Below are 24,564 nucleotides of genomic sequence, written 5' to 3' on the forward strand. Positions count from 1 at the left end.
TGGTAATTTTACCAGGTTATTATAGGTATACAGGTTCCCTAGAGACCTGAAAATTATTTCAAGGGTTCCCCCATGTTCAAAACATTGAGAAATGCTACTTTAGCTAAACTGTAGATCTACACAGACTCGCCGTTGTATTTTCCTCTGTTTACTTTGGACTGTCGTGGAATAGTAAGGATGATTCCAGAATCCATCTTTTATACACATGAAGCGGCTGTTGGATTTTAGCAAAACACCTGACCGCACGTAACAAGAAAACAAGGACATTTATCAAACTGGGAGTCAGACGGGTAATCCTCCAACAGTTAATGGTGTGCTCGCCTCCACGTCCCGAGCAATGTTTAACCAGCGTTGCTAGCAACATAGAACTTGTGAAAAGGACAAATGACAGTTATGAATTCCAATCAGGAAGAAGCTTTGTTTAATGAGAATGTGACTACTGCAATGTGATGGAAATAAGTATCATATAAACATTTATAATGAAGGGAAAAACCCTGCTTTACAAGTGCTATTCTGAGTTATAACTGCAGTAGTTACTTTAAATATATTTTGTATGGTTTTACTAGTTTTCTTCTATAGTATTGGCATTGTATTAAATAAAGAGGTTTATAGAACTGCCACTAGAAGGAGCTATTGGTGTTTTAGGGCAAATATCGTCTCTTGCTGGAAACAAGAACTAAAGTTCCACTTTTAAAAATGTGGGATCAGATAGGGCATTTTTGCAGAAAGGAACAGGTGATGTCCCTTCTGCAATAAGCTCTCTTACCTGTCTTATCACTCTGGGGAACACTGAGCTGTAAATGAGCAGCTCAGTGTCCAGGATATGAGCAGCTCAGTGTCCAGGATATGAGCAGCTCAGTGTCCAGGATACCAGGCAATCCAGCCTTTCCCTGCACATCCCGGGACTGAATGAACTCCGGTGTGCCTGTGTGGGAGTCATACCGGTACGGCCAATGAAGATGACCAAACCTTGCATCCACAAAGAGAAAAAGAAAGAGGATGGCGGTGCTCTGCAATGGAGTTAATTCTCCTTTAAAGCCAACTGAACTTTCAGTTTTATAGCTGCTAAATATATCCAGGAACATTAAAGACAGTTGTTAAGTTTATTTTGTTTTTTAGAAAAGCCATTGTAAAATAAACTTTTTTTTTTCCAGTCCAACACACCTCCTGCTGAGATAGAGCGCTAGAGCTCTTTAATCAGCAGGGAGCACAAGGTTTGCAAATAATACCTGTAAATATTTTTTTCTCCTGTCATTCATTCTGGGAGTTATATCTGGAATTTGGGAACAAACTGCAATATTGTAAAGTCACAAAGTGAGAGTCTGTAGCTGATAATGTATGTCACACATTTGCAAACATAACCAAGTGCACAGGCACCGGAGTTTACATGACTGTCGTCTCTAAGCTGTCATTTTACTCCAGAAGGTTAATGGTCACCCCGCATGATACAAAGAGAGGTAGCAGAAGAGGAGCAGTGGGAAGGCTGTGTATGGGGTAAATAGATAGGAAGGATGGATGAGCCCGGCTGCAGCATTCATAATAGATTGTAGAGGAGAGAGCCGGGTTAACGAAATACCAGAGAAGGATGTTAAATTAGTCCAGACAAGATATGATAAGATAGGTATCAAACAAAGGCCAAAATGAAATACTGTGTACACCTTTTTCATTCTTTGGATATCAGTATTCCGGACCTCCTGCAGCCTTGACAAGGACACAGTATTAGAACCATCAATAGTCCCTGATTGCAGTCAGAAAAATATTAATCGATTGCCAGTCTGAGCCTACATCTATTATTGTAAGCTTAGCAAAAGAGTTGAAGCGACTAAGCACATAAAGTGAACCACTAGTAACAAGTTCACCTATTTTTTTTATTTAATCTTCTTTACTAAGGGCTCAACTTTACCAATTTTGTCTCTAAGCCTCCACCTACCACTGTTCCGCCATCCAAAGTCCTAATGCTTACTGCTCACTAAAAATACTACTACCTGATTGGGGTGGGTGGATGATGGGTATTATAACGTCAGGGCTTATCCTTAACGTGTGGGAAAACCTCAGCATTAAAGTGAAACCCGTACAAGAACAGCACACGTAAATAGTTGTTATGGCCAATCAAGGTAAAGGCAAGTGATATTTGCTCATTGGCAGAACTATTAAAAAAAAAAAAAAAAAAAAAAAAAAACTAAAGGAGAAAATGATAAAGCAATACATGAACTTCACCAAACATCGCCATGTGAATTTCCCAGGTGGATGTGTTTTAAATCACAGTAATTCAATGAATGTGTGGTAGAAGTCAAATTTACTGCTTTATAACTATGTCCCAACACAGACACAGTAAACAGAATGTCTTCTACCATATCTTTCACACAGAAACCAAGTCGATGCATGTTTTTGGGATGTGGGAAGAAACCCACTGGGAGAACCTGCAAACTCCATGCAGATAGTGTCCTGGCTGGGATTTGAACCTGGGACCCAGTGCTGCAAAGGCCGGAGTGCTAATCTCTGAGCCAACATGCTGCACATCTGTGTTTATTTGAATAATAATTTGACTGCATTTTATTGTGCTTATTCCATACTACTTTTATGCTTCATTAACAGATGTAAATCTTTAATTATTACCCTCCAGTCCATTATTTATATCCTAAATTATTATTCGACTTAAAGAAGACCTATCACTGAAATGTTTACTTAGACCCTTATATCAAAAGCCCAAGTTCTTTTTTTTTTTTTTTTAAGGGGAAGCCCCTTACTATCTGAATGGGAGCACACAGACTCCTGGGAAGCCTATGTCACATATCAAGAAGATTTTGGGCTGTGCTACCGAGATTGGGAATGCACAGAAGTGTCATTTTATTTTTTACTGACAGTTTTTACTTTTATGATAGCGCCGCTTTATTTATCTGTAACTGCAAAAAAGGGGGTGCAATCCGACCTCCAAAATGCATTGTTTTGTCACCCCCCCGCCGGTACTATCTTGGAACTTACTGATAAAGTAAACCTGTCACAGTGAAAAACTAGAAATGGTCTTTGCTTATCCAATTCTGAAAATACTATTTGCATGGTTTTCAAATTGAGTCTCTGGATTCAAGACCCAGACCGGGAATGGGTATGCAAAATGTGTCCTTTTTTTAAATCCCGAATGTAGCACAAATAAAATAATACTCACTCTAGATCCAGTGAACTTTAAAAAAAAGTCCCAACCTTTCATATTGCATATGTCTTCCATGATCCCCCTTTTATTTCAAGGGGGAAGTTGAACTCATTGAAGCCATTGCGCCATCATTGCATGGTTAGCCATAGAAATGAATGAGACCATTGTGCATGTGCAGAATGAAGAGTTACCGACTAGGATGTGCAGCTAATTATCTATACCAGTTTGGGTCTTGTGTTTGTTAAACTTCTAGGAGCCCCAAAACAGAAGTGAGATTTGGGTTACCAGCTTTGTACAACACAGACTGTTTAAGGAAAGTTTATCTATGATAAACATGGTCCATGCAGTCATTGGGCTTCCATCCCATCCAGAAAGCAGGACCCTCTGTGTGTAATTAAAGAAGAGCGTTAAATAATTAGATAATACAACATCACCAAAGCATGTGTGACCCCCAGCAGGGTTAACCCTCAGAACAGCACGTCTATTCTGTAATCCTCAGTGGAGAACAAGCAGATACTGACCTCTAAAGTCACCCAGATCAGTAGAAACACAACACGGCTTCCTACATATGTATACACACCTGTTCCTGAACACGCTCATTGTCTATATGAAACACAGACACCAGAAACCCAATACATAGCTGTAATAGAATCAAGGTGAGGCCCATTTACTAGTAATAGCAGACCCCAAGAGATTTACTAATTTATAAAGTGCCAACATATGCTGCAGCGCTTTAAAGAGAACATCAACCAACTCATATCAATCTAATCTATGCAGTTTCCCAATGTGTCACCTGAACAGGAATACAAGGAAAACCTTCTAAAAGGAACACCTGTTTCAGCATCAATTATTTGGATTTTCCTCAGTTTAAAGAGCTTTACTCTCATTTGCTGTGCTGTAAACGAATCACTAAACTCAGGAACTCCATAAAACTCCCCTCTTAACTTGTGCCAGTGATCTGCTTTTATTATTATTATTATAATACAGTATTTATATAGCGCCATCTTACGCAGCGCTGTACAAAGTTCATAGTCGTGTCACTAACTGTCCCTCAAAGCAGCTCACAATCTAATGTCCCTACTATAGTCATATGTCATTAATGTAGTCTATTTAGGGGAAAGCCAATTGACCTAACTGCATGTTTTTGGAATGTGGGAGGAAACTGAAGTACCCGGAGGAAACCCACGCAGACACGGGGAGAACCTGCAAACTCCATGCAGATAGTGTCCTGGGTGGGATTCGAACCCAGGACCTAGTGCTGCAAAGGCTGGAGTGCTAACCCCTGAGCCACCGTGCTGCCCCCTTTTTTTCACATATTATATTTCACAGTATTTATATAGCAACGACATATTACGCAGCACTTGCTGTCCTTCAAAGGAGCTCACAATCTAATGACCCTACCATAGTCCTATGAATACAGTCTAAGGTCGATTTAGGGGAAAGCCAATTGACCTAACTCCATGTTTTTGGAATGTGGGAGGAAACTGAAGAACCCAGAGGAAACCCACCCAAACATGGGAAGAACCTGCAAACTCCATGCAGATAGTGTCCCGGCCGAGATGTGGACCTGGGGACCTAGCGCTGCAAAGGCCAGAGTGCTAACCTCCGACTCACCATGCTGCCTACGGCTTATGGTAAGTATTTATAATTCCTCAATATAAAAAAGTACAGATAAAGAATCTGATATTTGTTCAGAGATAATGCCGAGTTGTCCGACTGCCATGATCGAACACCCAAAATAGGACCAAAACAGGTCATAGAAATAAGCAGAAACAGACGGTGCAAACAAGAAAGGGAAGAAATTGAAGGAGCACTTTAAGATCAGCCATCACCCTGTGATTACATGTGAGGCCGGAAAGATTGTGGATAATACATATGGTTCAATATTGACAGAAATGAAAAAAAAATGCAAAAACCATGAAAAGGGAAGACAAGAGAGAGAGAAATGTATGGTTTGAGTACACAGTGCAAGCAACAGAGGACAGTTTTCCCCCCGGCCTCTTTTAGCCAGGCCCTCCACCCAGCAATTCTTTAGGAACCACCAGGCAATTTTTGGGTGGTTACTGAAGAGTTGGGTCACAATACAGGGTCTGCCCCCCACCTACAATTTCTTCCCGACCATTTTAACAAACTTTTTGGGTTGAACACTGGAGGAGTAAGAGATGTTATTGGCTAGTAGTACAGTTGGTGAGAGGAGAATCCCAGATAAGATGCCACTTCGTAACAATATGTTTTAGGAGAGGTAAATAGATTCTTAAAACTTCCACCTATAAAATTCCACAATCAGGCAGGACATTATTGAAGAATGGGACAGACAATGTCCTTTCTGCAACAATCCCTCCTACCTGCCTAATCACTCCGAGTTTCTGTTAAAAAGCTTACCTTTGGCACGCAGAGCTTTGGTTGTCAGGAAACCCAGCAATTCCTGTGCATGCTGGGATTGAATGAACTCCAGCAGGCCCGCATGAAAGTTATGTCATCCCGGCCAGTGTTCCCCCCAGAAATCTTTTTGCAGAAAAAGATGAGCAGGAGGAAGCTGTAGGCGGGTGGAGCCCCCTGTATTGTGAACCAACTTTTAGGCAACCACTGAAAACCAGCTGGGTGGTTACTGAGAAGTGCTGAGTGCTGCACCATGCTTGGGAAAACACTGCTGGCCCGGGCAATAAAAATGGCGGAGGATTATCTGAAGGATGAGGAGAAAGAAGAAAGAGAAGAAGATGGAACGGGAACAAGTGAGTATCACGGAATAATTCTGCTTTACAGAGAGATGAATAAGAGATGCCACTTCCTAAAGTTTGGGTGAAAAGAGTCCCATGTGTAGGGAACAGATGAGTGGTAAAAGTAACTTCCTAATAATACAGTTTGGAAGAAGCAAATCCTAGGTACAAGAAGCAGCGAAAAACAATGTTATTCCTTAACAGTACACTTTGGGAGAAGTGGTACCTTGGTATAAGGGACAGAGCGACATGGTGTGGAAGAAGTAAGCCCAAGGTGCAAGGGGCAGAGAAGTAAGATATAATTTCCTAAAAGTATGATTATGGGAGAGGTAAGTGCAAGGTATAATGGACAGAGGTTTAGAAAATTTATTTTCCTAACAGCACACTTTGGGCACTTTGGAAAAAGTGGTCCCTTGGTACAAGGTGTGGAAGAAGTAAGCCCAAGGTAGAAGGGACAGAGAAGTAAGATATAATTTCCTAAAAGTATGACTATGGGAGAGGTGAGTCCACACTATAAGAGACAGAGGTTTAGGATGTATAATTTCCTAACAGTACACTTTAGGAGAAGTGGTCCCTTGGTAAAGGGACATAACAGCATGGTGTGGAAGAAGTGAGACTCAGGTACAAGGAGCAGAGATGTAAGATGTCAGTTCCTAGATGCAAAAAATGATATATGAAACTTTGGTGCAAATCTCCAGATTTCCAAACAAATAGAAGGAAGAAAACAACATAGATTTAAAGAAGAAGAGACTGAAAAGGTTTATAAAGAATACAATAGTTACAATAGTTGTGCATAGTATAAAAGAATTCAGGGACTGAAATACCAACAATGCTAGAAGTATACCCTCATTGACAGAGCACAGAAAAATTTGCTGAAGGCATCAACAAGGAAAACCAAAACTCAGATTTAAAGCTCTTGTAAGGGACAGAAATCAAGAATTCTCTCCAAAGTAACTTGCTAATAATATTTTTACTATTATAGTTATTTTCCAAGTGCACCTGAATGTGACCCTGCAAAAGGCAAGAAAGAGTTCTCAGGTTCTAAGTACAGTCTTCTATCAAGGATTTTCATCTTTGTGATATATCATCATGCTGCTGTTCCTGATGAAGATGATTAAGAGGACTACACAATGCATAATTCTGCACAACACATCAATAAAATCAAGGCAAAATAAATCAATAAATTTCACTGCTACTAAATTAGCTCAAGTTGGCCAATGGAGGTTTCCATCAATGTCTGGGTAAATGCTTCTCTAAACTTCCTTTACAGTGTCCTGATCACTTAATATTTAAATCTGCATTTAACCAATAATAAAAGGAAGATAAACACACTAATTTTTGTATCTTATTAAACATTATTACATCAATAATATGTTCTTGAATAAAAGTCATACATATAGCTGGATTTAAGTTTGCAATCCTTTGAAGAACAAAGTTGAAATAGGGAGAAGGGTGATGTTGTGCAAGAAATCAACTGGTTGTGTTGCAGTGCTCATATGATAACAATGCAGGAGATCATGGCTGCTGGGAAAGTCTAGCAGGGTGCTGCAAATCCTTGCATCTCATTCTGAGCCTGAGAACTGGAATCCAATGCATGAAAGAGGTAGCCAGGCTGGAGAAGATAATGAACGTTCTTCAGGCAGGAAATGAAGGGTGCTCTATCTGACTTGCTGCAACTTCTATTGCACATTATAATAAGCTCACAGTGTGCAGTGAAATCAGAGTAAGCAAGAAGAGGAGCCGGTACAAGTAAGACTCATGGTAAGGCTGGAGTTCATCTTTAAACAAATATATTTGAAAATAATATACTTGTATGCTTTAAAAGATTTTTTACCAACTTCTGCAAACAAACTATGCCAACTTCATAGCAAGCTGGTGCTCTTCGCAGGTCATCATCCAGACATCTGACATTCAACATCAACTGCCCCCTGGTGGTGATAAAATCAGCTGCGCAGAGTGAAGATTAATGACATAAGGTCACATGCTGGAACGGATGCTGTTGACTTGTACACAGAGCATGTCACTCATTCTGCACAATGACATAAAGAATATTATGCAAGAATGCAAAAAGCAAACATTTGGCCACAGCATGTGTAAACTCATGGAGATATATGACTTTATCAGGCCAAGTTTAACATTTGGGAAATTCTTGGTCTTAAACTTATTACTCAAAAATGGCTGCTGGGCTGTTTTTACATAAATGTTATATGACCTCATTGTATTAGCAGAAGATTGAGCCAGAAATCTCAATCTTGTTGGCTCTTGAATAGTGCGGGGGCTGCAATAGGGCTTAATGGCAGCATGATACTGGAAAACTAACAGGTGACTGCAATAGTTACATGGCCATTGTCCATTAGAAACATCTTTATTCTATCCCAGGGGCAGGAATTATAGTTTCAGAACACACACAGGTTATTATAACTTTCACAGACCAGTCCTTTTGTTGAACTGATGGACACATGTAATTGCTATGTATATTTGCAAAAATGTGTCCTTAAATCTTAACAAGGAACCACATCGCAATGAAATACAAGTATGAGAAATAGAACCAAGAAGGAGGTTCTTTTCGAGAGAAGGATTTTACAAGTACTACATACATTGCTACCCAAGTCATTCTGCAATATAATGTCATTAAAGTGTACGTTTGTGCAAAATAAAAAGTATATTTAGTGCATTTCATGTACAGTGGGATATCTGTCCAACAATATTATTATTATTAAACAGGAATTATATAGCCCCAACATCGCAGTGCTGTACATTAAATAGGGGTTGCAAATGAGAAACAAATACAGACAGTGACACTGGAGGAGAGGACCCTGCCCCGAAGAGCTTACAATCTAGTAGGTGGGGGAATTATCATGTTCTGTAGTTCAAGCGGGGAGAACTGCTTGACTTTGCTGTCAGCTCACAACAGGACATTAGAAACCTGAGGAAAGACTTTCCAAATATTGTATCATTATCTTGTATTTATATAGTGCTGAGATATTACGAAGCGCTTTACAAAGTTCATAGTCCTAGTAAATTCATCTAATGTCCCTACCATAGTCATACGCCAATAATACAGTCTAAGGATGATTTTGAGTGGAAGTCAATTAACCTAACAGCATGTTTTTGGGATGTGGGGAAAACCTGGAGGAAAACCGATGCAAACACATAGAGAAAATATAAACATAGTGTCCTGGATGAGATTTGAACCTGGGACCCAGCGCTGCAAAGGCAAAAGTGCTAATCACTGAGCTCTCCTAGACTATGCTAGTAATACATTTTGATTATACAGGAGCCAGCTATTTTAATTTATTGGTCTAATAAATATAAGTGACCATTGGATTATCAATATACAAAGTGCAAATTACTGAACAAAAAATCACAGAGAGTCACATAAAACTTCCCTAATATTAGGTAGGTATATTAAGCATTATATTCTTTTGTTATAGAGAAGGAAGAAGCTGTAGGCAGGTGACAGCCCCTAAAACATAATCCAACTTTACAGTATCCACCTAAAAACAGCCGGGTGGTTACTGAAAAGTGCCCTGAGCTAAAAGGGGCTGGGGAAAGCTTTGTATATTTACCACAGGTTTTGCTTTTTGATTTGGTCCTACTATGCAAACAATGTTCTAGGTCTACTGAAAAAGTTGACCAAGCTCTTACAGTTTCCCAATGGGAAGCCAAAAGTAGACTTGCACCCCACTCAATAGCATGCAACCTGTTTGCTGTGATCCCTTGGCTGTGGTAGTATCCCGGCCTAATGATACAACCCAGGGAAAGCGTCATATATACTTTTTCACATTACAGGTGTTGGGGATGCGCCCCTTTAAGTTGGAAGAAAACATCATCTTAATTTAATGAAACAAAATGTTGTACACATAAATGGAATCCATCATTAAATCCAACTGAATATTTTCCAAAACAAATGTATAATAAAATGACAGTTTAACAAGGGGACAAAACTGAGCAGCGTATAGCAAGCCAGGAGATAATATGAAATGTCTAAGACTTGCCAAGAGATTGGCTCACATCTGCCGGACTGCAAGAAACACTTTGCCGCTTATCCTGTGCAAAATAAAAATATCTCAGACTGCAAATAAGATTATATAAAAAGACTTTATCTAATGCGGGCGATTCCAAGTATCATCTAACTATATCGGCACCGGGGAAGGAACACACAGCTGTGGAATTATCTAAACGCGGGGATCTGCAATCCATTGGGAGACAAATTAAATTACAAAGAACGCTTAAAAAGCCTCATACCAGGAATTATTCAACATGTGATTTCCACTGAAATAAATCATCTTTTTCATGTTTATCCCATATCTATTTCATCTCTCTTATCTAACTTACATCCCTCTATTGAAGACACTATTTGGGTATAGTGTATATGCTTTCAAATGATAGAGTTTAGGTGTTTCCAATGAAGGGAATTGGTCAACAAACAACATGTGCTCTTTTCTGTTCCAGAATGACTGTGCCCAGTGTACAAAGCCAGCTCCATAAAGACTTGTGCAGAACAGTGTGGAGGAATTGGAGTGTTCTGCACAAAGCTCTGAGCTCAATCCTAACAAACACTTTTGGAATAAACTGAACACATTCAGAATTATTATTATTAAAATGCATTTATATAGCGCCAACATATTACACAGTGATGTACATTAAATAGAAGTAGCAAATGACAGATGGGTACACACAAAGACACAGGAGGAAGAGCAGTGACGTCACTGCGAAAACAGCCTATCCATTCAGCTGAGACTGGTGACATCACTGAGAGATCAGCCTATCCATTCAGTAGATGGTGACTGGTGATGTCACAGAGGATGCAGCCTATCATTTTATTAGAGACCAATGACATCAGTAAGAATGTTGACCATCCAATCATTGGAGACCAGTGACATCACTGAGAATGCCGCCTATCCATTCATTAGGAGGTGGTGACATCACTGTGAATGCAGTCTATCCATTCGCTAGGAAGTGGTGACATCACTGAGAATGCCACCTATCCATTCTTTAGAAAGTGGTGACATCACTGAGAATGCCACCTATCCATTCTTTAGAAAGTGGTGACATCACTGAGAATGCCACCTATCCATTCGCTAGAAAGTGGTGACATCACTAAGCGGTAATAACAGCACTAAAACAGAAGTTTTTTTTATTACCTAGATATTAACAATTCTGTATACTTTGTTTTGTATTGCAACATACTAAAAATGTATATTATCTACGCAATGCAAAGAAATTGTTTTTTTTTTTGTAATGTACATATTAACTTGCTCCCAGCTGCTTAATGGAATTTTAGCTGTCTGACCTCGTCTTGTACTTAATCCCTCATATCTGCAAATATTGGTGAGGAGGTGGATTAATATCCTTGTGTATACATGCCCTCTGAACCGCTTATTAAGAGATTAGCATTGGACACTCATGACAAGGTCTCAGATGCCGTTCCACATAAGAAATGTGTTAATCACTAAAGGGAAAAGCGACGCAATTTTGGAATCAAACCTCGAGTTACAAAAGAAACTGTTTCGACAAACCGTCTCCTAAAATGTCTACTAAGAATTCTAAGTTGTCCCAGAGAAACAAAAATTCATGAACTCATTTCACGAGGGATCGCAAATCAATACTACACAATCTAATCCTCAAGTTATTTTTAAACAAGTATAAAAATAAATCTTTATTTGTGTCAAAACTATCAAGTTCAGTTCATGGGTGTAACCTGAAATGAGAACACACTTGGTTCTGTGGGCGAGCATTGTTTAGGATTACAAGAAGAAAAGATTTTGTGGTTTTGCAATATCTGACTGATAAGCGGATTGCCACGTGAGTGAAAAAAAAGTATTTTCTAAATACAAATTGGAACAATTAATTGAGGGCACTGGCACTGTGGCATCCGTCTACAGGGTCTTGCTGGATGCCAAACTCTGCTATGAAAACTGAAGAAAATTAACATTTAGGATTTTAAAGTATACACAAACTATTTTTACTACCAGAAGAAGTAAGCAGCTTTTTGTTTCTTACCTGCAAGTTGATTTCTGCCTCATAAAATGTCAGACATGCGCAGTAGTGCCGATCCGAGTCGATATCCGTTAAAACCACAACAAAGAAGGTGGGTTGTTTCCTCTCGCGAGACAACTGCCATCCTCCCGGCTGACAAAACTACAAGAAAAAGAATAAATAAAGCCATGTTAGTTGAACAAAAATATACCAATAGGATTAAAAAGAAGAAGTCTTTGTGGTCGCCCACAAAATGACTTACGGCAAGAATTGTTTGCGCTGCTGTAGTGTTACAATGAACATTGCATCTTGAAGACAGGATGTGAAACAAAATAGTATACAGACAGCAAGAAGTAACCCCCAAATATTTTAACCAGTCCTGAGTTTACACTTCCCAAAAAATTTGGCTATACATAGACTTCAAACATAATGTACCTGTGTTGGTCTACTAAGCTCCAAATTTTCCAGGTACAGACACAACTCAACCTCAACCAATACTAAATCCTAGTTCCTCCCAATGCTGCTCACCCTCAATGCACTTTAAATCGAGGGACCCATGAACCTATTACTTTTAAACCAAGCTGATTTCAGCAATTTACGGCAGTGTTTTCACCAGCCCCTTTTACCTGGGCGCACCACCCAGCACTTTTTAGTGACCATCCAGCTGTTTGTGGGTGGATATTGACAAGTTCAGCAACAACACTGGGGCTGTCACCCACCTACAATTTCATACCACCCGGCTTAAAAAAAATTCTGGAAGGAATACTGTACTGTCTGAAATAATCAACAGTTCTATGGGATCGAGAAGAACCAAACTTTAAGGCACACCATACCATATCATATCATTAACTTGATTTAGAAACACCTTTTGGATTCTGATATTCAGGCTAAACGAAGAAATAGATGTGTTTCTACACCTCCCAAAGTGAAAATGCCTAACACAATACAAAACCAGGGATAAAAACATTCTTCTCATTCTATTAATAAAATAAAGTGAAACTTCATTTATTCCTGAACTTCAGTCTTGTGCATTCAAGCAAAATAAGCTTCTCAGAGAAGATTAATACCAATTTGGCAATTGAAACGTGGCCCATTTTAGCCTGAGAACCGTTATCGGATTCTATCAGTCACACAAGGTAAAACATACGTGGCCCAATTTTTGATGAAGACATTTTTGTTCTCATGATGTCTACAAGAAGCAGAAACAAGTGTTTGTGTGTTTCTGAAGGTATGATAACAATGGGCACATTATGTCCTACAACTGAAAAAATTAGAAGCAACAAATTCATGGATATGATGGTCAAAGTTAACTTTTTGAACTCTTGTGGAGAAAACTCTTGGCCCCATCAAACATTTCTGCTGTGATGTAGCCTGTTATGAGATTTAATGCGGGCTATGTTTTATAAAAAGCACCACAAGGCTCATCTATACCAAGTACAGTAATCCCAACAGTTTGCCTGCAGAATGTAGGATCAACAGATAAATGTCCATGCCTGTCTCAAGTTTATCAATACTGAATAAAAAACAATTTAGGTAGAAAGTCCAACCTAAATTGCAGCACGGAGGCTCAGTGGTTAGCACTCTGACCTGTAAAGTGCTGGGTCCCAGGTTCGATTCTCGGCCAGGACACTCTCTGCATGGAGTTTGCAGGTTCTCCCCATGTCTGTGTGGGTTTTCTCCAGGTCTCCGGTTTCCTCCCACATTCCAAAAACATGCATTTAGGTTAATTGTCTTCCTCCCAACATTGACCTTAGAGTGTATTAAAGACATATGACTATGGTAGGGACATTAGATTGTAAGACCCTTTGAGGAACAGTTAGTGACATGACTAGGGACTTTGTACAGTGATGCGTAATATGTCAGCACTATATAAACAAGGGGTGTGTGCAACTTTGAAAATTGGTGATCAGGCAGAACATTATTGCAGGTGAAGTCCCTTCTGCAATACCTATTCTTACCTGCCTATCCCCCAGCTATCAAACTTCTCTGAGCTACGCATGCGTAGCTAAATGTAGCCTGGCGGTCCTAGCTTTCCTTGCATGTGCTGAACTAACTCCTGCGCAGGAGTTATGTCATCCTGGCACGACCAATCAAGATGGCAGAAGATTGGGATATGGAAGGACAGATGGGAGACGATGGCAACACCACCAACAGAATGGGGGCAGGTAAGAATTTATGAGTTTGTCTATAAGTAAATAATAAATACTACCTGTGGCCCGCCTCATTGGATGCACCAGTGCCAATAAAACCAGCCTATAACTGACGTGGCATTTAGTTCAGTCTGCCTCACAAAAATCTGAATATTTATTACCGATAAAAAAAAGGATACTAAAAAAAATCAGGAACTGGCTATCAACTCTTTCCACACAAAAAGAAAAAGTCTTGTGGCCTGAGATTAATCAGGTCCTGGAAAAAATATTATTCCATGCCTCTAAGGCCAGGAAATTGACACAATGCAGACAAGAAAATTGGGTAGATCTATGTAAACAGAGCTTCTTTCAAGATTATTTTCAAGATTATCAAGATAAAAGTTAAAATTCCTGGGAGATAAATGTAATAGGCACCAAATAGTTATTATACATCGGAATCCCTTTAATGAATACCATTTTCATTAGAAAAATCACTGCCTTGTGAGGGGTCGAATGGTTTTAATAGTTGCATAATATCAGAATAATAACAAGATGATCCGTATTTGGGACACTGACACAAAGAAGGATGCAAATTGGTTTTTGGTTAAAAGAAAACTGATGGGAAAAGAACTGGCAAAGCGAGCGTTTAGTACAAGCGCTTTGAAGTCGCCAGCTTAAAGCTGGACAGCGATAATGAGTTCCGCAACTCTCTACAAAATAGCTGGGATTTTTTTGTTTGGAGAGGAGCATTTCAGTTATGTAAATACACTGGAAACAGCTAAACAAACTCAGTATGAGTTAATGCCGTCCTTAAGTGCTAATTGTAACTGGTAAAGCCAGTGATAATGAAATGAAATAAATAAATATATCAACGGAATTTCTTGCATTTGTGCGCCAGTTAGTCACGACCATTATGGTAAGGAAATTAATGCAAAAAAGTTACTAGTTAGTTACGGGCAGAATTTCCACTGTTCCACAGAATAATTTTAAGCTGTAGGTGGGTTGTGGCCCCTATAATGTAACCTAACTTGTTACTAACCACCCAAAAACAGCCGGGTGCTCACTAAAAAGTGCTAGGTGGTACGCCCAGCTAAAAGGTGCTGGGGAGAACACTCCGAATAAATGAAATAATTGAATTTTGTAAATTCAATCAGTGCAAGTATTAGAACTTGTCATGGAGGGGTCTATTTATAAAGCAGTGAATCGGACATTTAGTAAAAAATTTTGGCATCACGGCCATTAAAAACGCCAAAAGAACAATAGTCTAGAGCAATGTGTTTCCTGGAAAGTGAAAAGGAGCCATTGAGAGACTCAAATCACCTGCTCATATTCAAAAGTAAAATAAAAGGCAGACTGGCCCCTGTAGCCTTTGGGTGACAAGTTAAAATTCTCTTGAAGAAAAAAAAATGATCATGCGGAATCATAGGTGATGCCTTCTACATGCACAATACAAATCACAAGAAGCTGAAGGCCAAGTAGATGAACTAAATCTGTAATAAATGTTTCTTTACTAGAGGACCTCAGAGCCAAACTCCTCTGCTCCAGAGTACCGCTTGGATTGTAGGCTCTCGCTCACTGGCAGGTTGATGGGATATGTATTCTCTTCTTTTTAGTTCATTTCCCAATTCCCTAAGGCTGCATTTTCTTGATAATACATCACAGCTGCCCAAAAAGGTTTTACAATCTCTATGAAAATTATTCAAAGGGTGCATTAGCCAACATTCTTTAAAGAACACTCAAAAAAGAAGTGCCAGAACCCAACATACACTAGCCAAGTAGAGAAGAATCACGCATGTTAGTGTGACCTAAACAAGGATGTCAACTCAGTGATTTAATGCAAAGAGGAGCCAAAGACTAGAAAACCTCTGTGCAGTACAGTCTGCTGGTCAATGGTAGAGATTCATTAATAGGATTTTAAGTTAAACTCCAAGCAAACAGCTAATTATACGGATGAAATATATATGTGAGAACTGTTTTACATGTCAGCTGTACACAGCACTAAAACAAAGCCTTGTCTGGCAGGAGGGAACACCTAATTAATCTCTAATGTAGATTGATTTTCAAATCTCTATTCCATCCCTACTCTGAGAATGGAGGAGCAGAACACCGACATGCTTAACTTGCTGTCAATAGCAGTTGGGCTACTGTAGGTAGGGTAAAATACGTGTTCATACCTAGGGGTTCTGTAAAAAGCAAGTTCACTTACCTTAAATCCTACTCTTGCAAAAGCTCCTTCTCTATGCAACTACCGTGTTTCCCCGAAAATAAGACACTGTCTTATATTTTTTTGGGCTTCCAAAAAGACACTAGGTCTTATTTTCAGGGTAGGTCTTATATACTTTTTTAATGAAAAAAAACACTTACCATATTCATGTAGAACAATGTACATTTGAGAGTTTTATATGGTGACCCAATTGTAAATTAAACTCTTCATTGATTCATTGCTACCGGTATTGGTTACTGAATTCAGCATTTCTCTTCTTGCACTGTTACTGTATTAAATCAGCCAGCTTGTCCTTACAAACCTAAAATCAGCACAAAATGTGGCTGGGGCAATGATTGCTCACATTTTTATTTATTTATTTTTTTTTTATACCGTAATTGTGCTGGTTAAAATAAAAAAAAAAACTTACCTTATCAGAAGACGCGAGCCGAGTTCCTGGCTTCTGACAGGCGAAGTGCATGTAATATCACTCCGCCTGTGACAGGAGCCGGAACTACAAGGCAAGCATCGGCTTGTGCGGCTCCGGAGTGTGTACGCCCGCTGTCTCCCGCTCGGGGAGTATTTTTTCTTTTTCTACTAGGTCTTATTTTCGGGGTAGGTCTTATATTAGGGCAGGTTGGGGGAAAAGTGCTAGGTCTTATTTTCGGGGTAGGTCTTATTTTCGGGAAAACACGGTAGTCCCTCGCTGGTACTTCTGTAAGGAGCTCCATGCACCGGACACAAGTCTGATGTCTTCCCCTCCTATAGAGGACCAATAGTCTTAAACTGTAAGTGAGGATACTAAGACTGTCCACAACATGGAGCATAGCAGCTGCAGTAGATCTAGATTTAAGATAATTGCACTTACCTCCTACAGTTTTCATGGGAAAAATTAGCATTTAGTCCTCATGGTGCAGAGGTGGCCCTACTTTTAGTCTTCATGGGGCCCTACTGTTAGGGTAAATAAAATAGAGTACCACAATAAGCATGAATTCAGCCAGTTTGTAAATGCTTTCGGTGTTTTTGAAAAAAGGGGCATTTCTCCTCCTGTTTTCAAACTGTGTCATCCCCAGCCCCTTTTAGCTGGGCGCACCACCCAGCACTTTGTTTAGTAGCCACCAGGCTGTCAACAGACATTTGCTTAGGCAGAATTATTACATGACAAACGTTACACTATTACAATTACTTACTACAGTAGATTACGCTCTTTACAAAACATAGGACACTAAGAATCTGGATCATAATAAAAGGGCACTGGACGATTGGGGGATATTGGAAAAAAAGTGTGAAAATGGTGCATATTAAGAGGGCAGGCATTACAAAGTAAGAACAAAGTATTGGTGGGAAGTACAAAGCAGCTATAGTTATAAGGGTTACTGGATACCAATAAAACAACTGAACACTACACATTGTGTGCTGCTCTGTCCACTTTTTGACCACCCAGCTACAACCTGGTTGTACCTGTACCTGTTTGCTGTCCAGGAAACATCCAGAAAATTGCACGGCACATAGGAAATGGGTGAAATGTGGGTGAAATTTCACTTGGGTGAAATGTGCCCTTCATCTGCTACAATGCAAATGGTGCTTCAATACAAAAAAAATCAACTTAATAATAATATTGTTTAAAGGCCACTTCCTGCTCCCTCTTCTATTTTATATACTTGTAAAAAAGAAAGAGGATTCTTCAATGATCACTTAATGTAAAATTGGTCACAAGGTTTATTGTTAGCATCTGATGAAGTTTTTGGAGCATATAATGTGGATTTTGGCAGCAATGAATGCTGGTCACTTCCAACGTGTTTATCCACACGTAGCTGAACCTTTCTGTCCAAGACATGGTTTTCCTTTGGTATTTCAAAAATAGATCATAGTCTCTTTCACTCAAAAGGGACAGTCTATGTTTGCATATTGGACAACGTGTAAATCTGTTCTGCTATTGAATCAGACACTGTACTACTATTGCCACCCTGAAACATTGCAAATGGGTCAGAATCAGCCCAAAGTCATGTCATATAACCTTACTATCGCAACACATGAAGGGGTGGTGCTTTGGGTACCAAACCGATATGAACATAAAGGCTCCAAAGATGGAAAAACTGTCATCAGCAGAGATTATATTCTATGGAGAATATATAAAAAATGGTCACTAGACCCACAGATATAGGCAACAGAAATTCTAACAAAATGTTAACTTTTTCAGTAAGTTTGGTCCATCTCTTTATGCATCAAGATTGACCAGGGTGTAACTTAGTTCAACTTTTACCATCAATGTAAATTCTGCTTGATTATTTTTTCAGAATATGATCGGTTTCTATTTCCTGGGATTGTAGCAGGTTTGCAGTATGTCAGTGGAAGCCGTACACCAGTGCAATGCATGGCCCCGTTTTTGTTTTTTTTTCTTTGCAAACACATGCTTTTAGTTCTGTAGGAATGAACAATAATGCACAAAAATGCAAATATAACTTTCCATCAGAGAGATGAAGAAAATTAGCAGCACTAAAACCGCATAACACCATAGTTTAAAAAAGAAAAAAATCCACAAAAGTCAAAAAGGAACATTCAGTCCAGCTGTACACACGGTTACATGAGAGGCGAATGACATGGGAGGAATCCAAGAATCCATATTATGTAGAAAAAAAAAAAAAAAAAAGCTTGGAAAATTTCTAATTTCACAACTATACTATCCCAAGATTTTCTCTAAGTCTACAGTGGCCAATTATTTGCAGAAATGAAAAATAACTTGTGTAAGATGTTAACTAGCACCAAACTTCTATACTATAGAAGAAGTGACCAAAAAGTCAGATAGGGAGCAAAGGCCAGTAACCCTGTGAGGCCATCTTGGTAAAACCAGGGCTTCCCAATTTCAGAGCTGCCCTACTGCTGACTGATGAAGGAATGATCAAGAAACAACATTAGGAGATGGAACTGATCCACAAAATCAAGAAGCAGGGAGATTCTTGCACTGAAAATCCTCAGGTACAGTTTCCTCTCTGGCAAGGAGAACAGTGAGAAGCACCGTACCAAAACCACCAAACTTCATTTAAAATCTAGTAAGTCAGAAGACATTGTACCTCGGATGTGCCCATGCTGAAGATAATTAGCTATGAGGCTCAGGGTGCCTAGGCCAGGAAATCCAAGTCTACTTCTCAAGGGCCAGAATACGCAGACATATATAAAATGCTTCTCTAACAAAGATCAGTAAATTTAGTCTGGTGTGTTTTTGTAATATGTGATGTGATATTGATGGCTATGTATACTTTTTTAGATCTCAATCCTTTACTGAAGAAGCAGATGGTGTTTCGAGAAACACGTTGAATACAAATTGAGATAGTATCCATTGAAAGTTTTTATGGACTGTTTCTATTACTGCATAGAATTAATCAATAAACAAATTGCTTTTATGAATATGGATTAATTTCTAAATCTTGATGCCTAAAAAGTGTGGTCCGCTCCACTTTTCGTATTGTTTTGTAAAAGGTCAAGAAAATGACTTTATATAAAAAACCTGCATGCAATCCTTGAGGGTTGGAGTTGCACAGTCATGGTCTAGCCACATGAAATGTGCTGCTATTTTACTGAAAGACCAGAGGTAAGTCTTTCAAGCTACTGCTCAAGAACTTTTAACCTTTAACAGATGTTACCTATATAATACGAAATCTTCACTTTGGTCCAGGTCTAATTTAAAGAGTACCTGCAAAATGACAAAACTACCAGTGGGGGCACCCTGCACTATACAACTCCGTGTTCTTCCCAGCCCCTTTTAGCCGCGCACACCACCCGGCACTTTTTAGTAACCACCCAGCTGTTTTGGGTGGTTACTGAAGACTTGGGTCACAATATATGGTACTATTTAAAGATCTTCTGGTTCTAAATTGTACATTACGATATCAGATTGCCTGTGACTGATGCAGCTCTGAAGAAAGGGAGCATCGGGGGACTGGTCACATGACAGAAAGAAGTCTTTGGGGGGTGGTCTGTGATAAGGTAGGAATAAAAGGGGGGTTAGTACAAGGGTAATTTTGTCATTTCCCCAAAGTTTGGTTTTAAGGATTTGCTTTAAAATTGTCTTTAATTAATACCATATCTTTTTGTAGAAAGAAACATTCTATTGCTTGTGATCTAGAACAAAAAAATGTAAAACTAATTTGCAAGAAAGAAAACATTTCATTAGGAAAACCGAAAAAATCGCCTCGATATCCAAGAACACGAAAAGTGTCACTTTGTATTAAAGCAATGCCTAAATTAGATTACATTCCAAGAATTTCACTACATAAATCCATCCAGCTGAATTTATTATTAATCCAATTTATTCCAGGTGGCATCATTAACAGCGGATTCATCGTGAAAATCAGACGGAAAAGGCAGCAAAAAGAATGCAGCATTCGATGGGAAAAAAAAGAACCAGGCTTTGTAGAGTGAGAATTTGGTTGTCCTTCCCCAAAAAGGTTTACTAGGCATGCCAGAATCCAGGGAAGATGATAAGCAGGACAGGAAATCTGGAACTTTGCAGCAACAATTGGAGAAGTTATTCAACAAGCAACAAAACCTGAAAAATTCCTTTAGCCCAATGTCCAGGCCATCAATTGTCCACAAATATGAGAACGAAACACCAAGCCAAAAAATCTTGTCTTAGAACAGGGTGATCTTAGGCACAAAACTTAATGTTTTCAGTATTCAAAAGAATTTTTTGCTAATATTATTTAAAAAAAAGGGAAAGAAGGCTTATTACCCAACTAAAATTCCATTTAAAAAAATTGGCATCAGACTGGTCCATATTGCAGAAAGGGACAGGCAATATCCCTTCTGCAATTAGTATTCTGCTTAATTGCCATCCAAGCTGTCAAAATTTGCAACGTTGGTTGCCAGAATACCCGGCACATCCCTGCTTCTCTTACGGGAACAGGGGACTGAATGGACTACCACACAGGTTACATCAGCCAACCCTCCCAATTAAGATGGCCAACGATAAGAATGAAGAAGTGAAGAAAGAAGAAGATGGCAGTGTGGTTTATAGGACTGACAGAATGGGGATGGATATGTATCCACTGGGTTCCAGTTTAATGACACATTGAGGAAAATTTGCCCTCCTTTTCCAAGTGAGCACACAGGAAATCTGTTTTTGAGCTTGTGTCAAATATGTCTACCATTTTACACCATATCTAAACTTCAGTAAGGTATGTACATTTATTAACAAAGGTTGTAATTCCAGGGTTCCTGCAAAATAACTTGTTGAAAGGACGAAAGAAAGAGGTTTGTGCTCAAAAAATGTTATTGTGGTTAATTATGTATGGATACATTTTTGATTCATACATAATTATAGTGCCTACATTGTTCAAAACACACTCTGGTAATTCCAGGGTAATACAGTCCAGTTGTATATTCACAAGACTGAGATGTATAAAGCTAGACATATAAATTCTAACCGTGTAGGTTATGCAACCGTATTTGTCTTTAAGTGCTCCTGACGCGTTTCGCCACGATAGGCTTCTTCAGGGGAGTAATAGCATAAGAACTGCACAGTATTTGGGTGACCAGTAATGTTATTCACAGAAATCGCCTTAGTGGATGTAGTATATGCAGCAATTGAACAGTACTTCACAATGTGGTTTTAAAGTCCATGAATCAGGTTAAAACCAATTAGGTCCGGGTATAGATGACGACATACAATATTATATTGAAAAAACATCTCAATATATGTAGGGTTGTAAATACATAATACTGTTTGGTAATATTCCAGAACCTGGGCTGCTGTTGTGTAGCTTCAGAGGTAGGCTGAAGTAGATCATGTATGCTGCCAGGGAATACAATCCTGTCTGAGTAGCGACGGAAGCTGCTGATGGGACGGCATGCTGGTTTACAGAAGCCGCTACTCAGACAGGATTGTATTCCCTGGCAGCATACACAATCTAGTTCAGCTTCATTTTCTCTAACAAGATGGCTGCATAAACACAAAAACACAATGCAGAACAATTCATAATAAACAATGTGAAAAAAAAAAGTTAAAGAAGGCCTACTGGCAATTCTGGTGATTATGCTTTGCACTCCTCTGCCTTTATGGGGCACAGCTATCACAGCACAGGACCGCTTTAAAGATGAGAAGCTGGATTCACAGAGTCAAGTGAATAATTATATATGTTATGCTAAAGGTAGCTTCACTTTCAAGCATTCTAAGAACAGTTTACTATATTGGAATAAAAGAATGTCTGTTTCTCCGAATATTTTCCTTCTCTGTTCCAACCAAGGTTTGTTTTAGAATCCGATCCTTCAGAAAGTGCAGACATTGACATTATTCATGGGTGTAGGGGCAAAAGCCAAAGTCATCCTTGTCTAATAGGCCATCAAATAAAGGTATTACATTTCAGTCATTGTCTTGGTGTTTACACTGGTGAATTCCAAGTTCAAACACCGCTAGTCTGGTTCCCCCGTCTGTCCGCATTCCTCACAAAACCACGCAGATCGCTTATTAAACCAGGTCCAACCAACCTCTACCTTAACCTTTATCAACAAAAATATTCTGCTGGGACACGAACAAACCAAACAGAACTCATCAGATTGTTTCAATAGAGCGGCAGGAACAAGGTATGGTAGATGCTGATAAGCCTGTCTAAACAGGACCGTTGATGTTTTGTGCAATGTGAAAGCCAAAATCAGTGTTGGTATTGCAGAGGGCACTCACTGTATTTATTTGATGTGCATTCTAAGCCAAACATCCCATGTCTGTTTATAAAACACTTTGTTTTGATGGCAATTCATTCTAAGAATGATAAATGTCAAAGGTAGGACACACATGCAGTTTTCCAAAACATGTTGGAGAGACATCATAGAGACATGATTGTGTCTAATACTATAGTCAAAATATGAATAAGGGTTGGGCTTTTGGGAAATATTAAAACTACTGATTAGGTGTTAAGAAATGACTTAGCCTATGGACCACACATACTCAATCTGCCCCGTAATTATTTGGGGTAATCACCAGGTAAATTAACATATTTTTGGGGCTGTTTGGTAAGCTGCTCTATAAAAATATGAATCCTTGGGTGAAGTGCTAAGAGAGGTTTAGAAATCTAGCCCATGGACTGTACAACCGTTGACCAACCAAGCCACTGCAGGAATCAATAACTTGCCCAATCTTTGGCAAATCTTTTATTTGTAGGGGGGGGGGACTTATGGACTAATCCAGAAAACAAGTGGTCTTGTTTTCTGGATTCTTAGTTTAACCATGGTGCAGGCACAAGCAGTCCAAACAAAGATGAGGCTCTACTTTATCCCAATTCAGAATGGAAGTTGTGGTGGTCACAAGAAACAAGACCCAGATGTCTATGGTCATGATAAAGTAAAGCTTGATGAGGTATTTTCAAACTCTATCATAACAACCTTATGAGCACTAAACTTGTTCTCCCATCCTTTGTGTTTTTACAGCTGTCAAATAACACCAAAAATGTGCATGATTGGAGAAACCATTTACAGTCATACCTACCATTCAAACTGACACCATCTTTGAACTCCTAAAATGTTTGCACAATTGTTAACTAAGCCAATGTTTAACCAGGGTTCCTCTGGAGTTTATTAGGGGTTCCCTGAGCAAGGCGCAGTTTCTGCCTCTCAGGTCAGTTTAACGATCCCCACTGATCTTTTTAGCTATCTTTATGAGTGACATTGTTTTCGCTGGCAATTTAAGAGGCATTCTTCCCAATGTCCACACCAATATACTGTGAGCTTTGATATAGTAATTATAGTTATAGTAATTATAGCAGGGATTCCCTGAAGACCTGAAAGCTGTTTCAAGGGATCCCCCATGTTAAAAAGGCTGAACTAAGAAATGGAGATCCATTCATCAACACCGCAAAATGATTTTTAATGACCTTTGGGAAAAATTGGGCATTTTTTCAAAAAGTGCGGACCTTAAGAAAAGAAAAAGTCAAGCTTCATGTAAATGTGAGGATGGAGTGGAACGGAAATATATCTGTAGATAGATGGGCCACAGACTCCATTCGCTGGGACGACTTGTAACAACACTCCTGACATACAGCTGGCAGTGATCTCTGGAATGTACGTCCTAATCCTAAGTGGAGTTTACTGAAGGCCAAGCGGGGTGTCTGGACAGGAGAGGTCACTAACCTCCGACAAATACTAATGGATCATCCATCGTCTTGGGTCTGCTCTGTCTATCCGCCATGTCCATGGGAAATGTAAATTTTTTTTTCTTTCTAAGCCTCCATATTTAAAGGAGATTATAAATCTACAATTGGCCTCCCACAATGCTTGGAGAATGTAGTCCAGAACCTTTAGAAATTAAAAAAATGAACGTAGATATATACCCGATTGACGGCCTTGTTGCTGCACGACTGTTCTGGGAAACAAAATAAATTCTAACTGCACAGTACA

General features: G+C 39.2%; 1 protein-coding gene across 1 annotated transcript in view; it reads right to left on the reverse strand.

Annotated features, from left to right (window-relative positions):
- SBF2 (SET binding factor 2) overlaps nucleotides 1–24,564 on the reverse strand; it is a 244,611-nt gene that overhangs the window by 121,554 nt on the left and 98,493 nt on the right. The window contains exon 3 of the mRNA XM_072421567.1: nucleotides 11,872–12,009. Within this exon, the coding sequence (XP_072277668.1) occupies nucleotides 11,872–12,009 (138 nt within the window). The remainder of the gene's footprint in view (nucleotides 1–11,871; nucleotides 12,010–24,564) is intronic.

This window comes from Pyxicephalus adspersus, chromosome 9 (assembly GCF_032062135.1).
Source record: "Pyxicephalus adspersus chromosome 9, UCB_Pads_2.0, whole genome shotgun sequence".
NCBI lineage: Eukaryota > Metazoa > Chordata > Amphibia > Anura > Pyxicephalidae > Pyxicephalus > Pyxicephalus adspersus.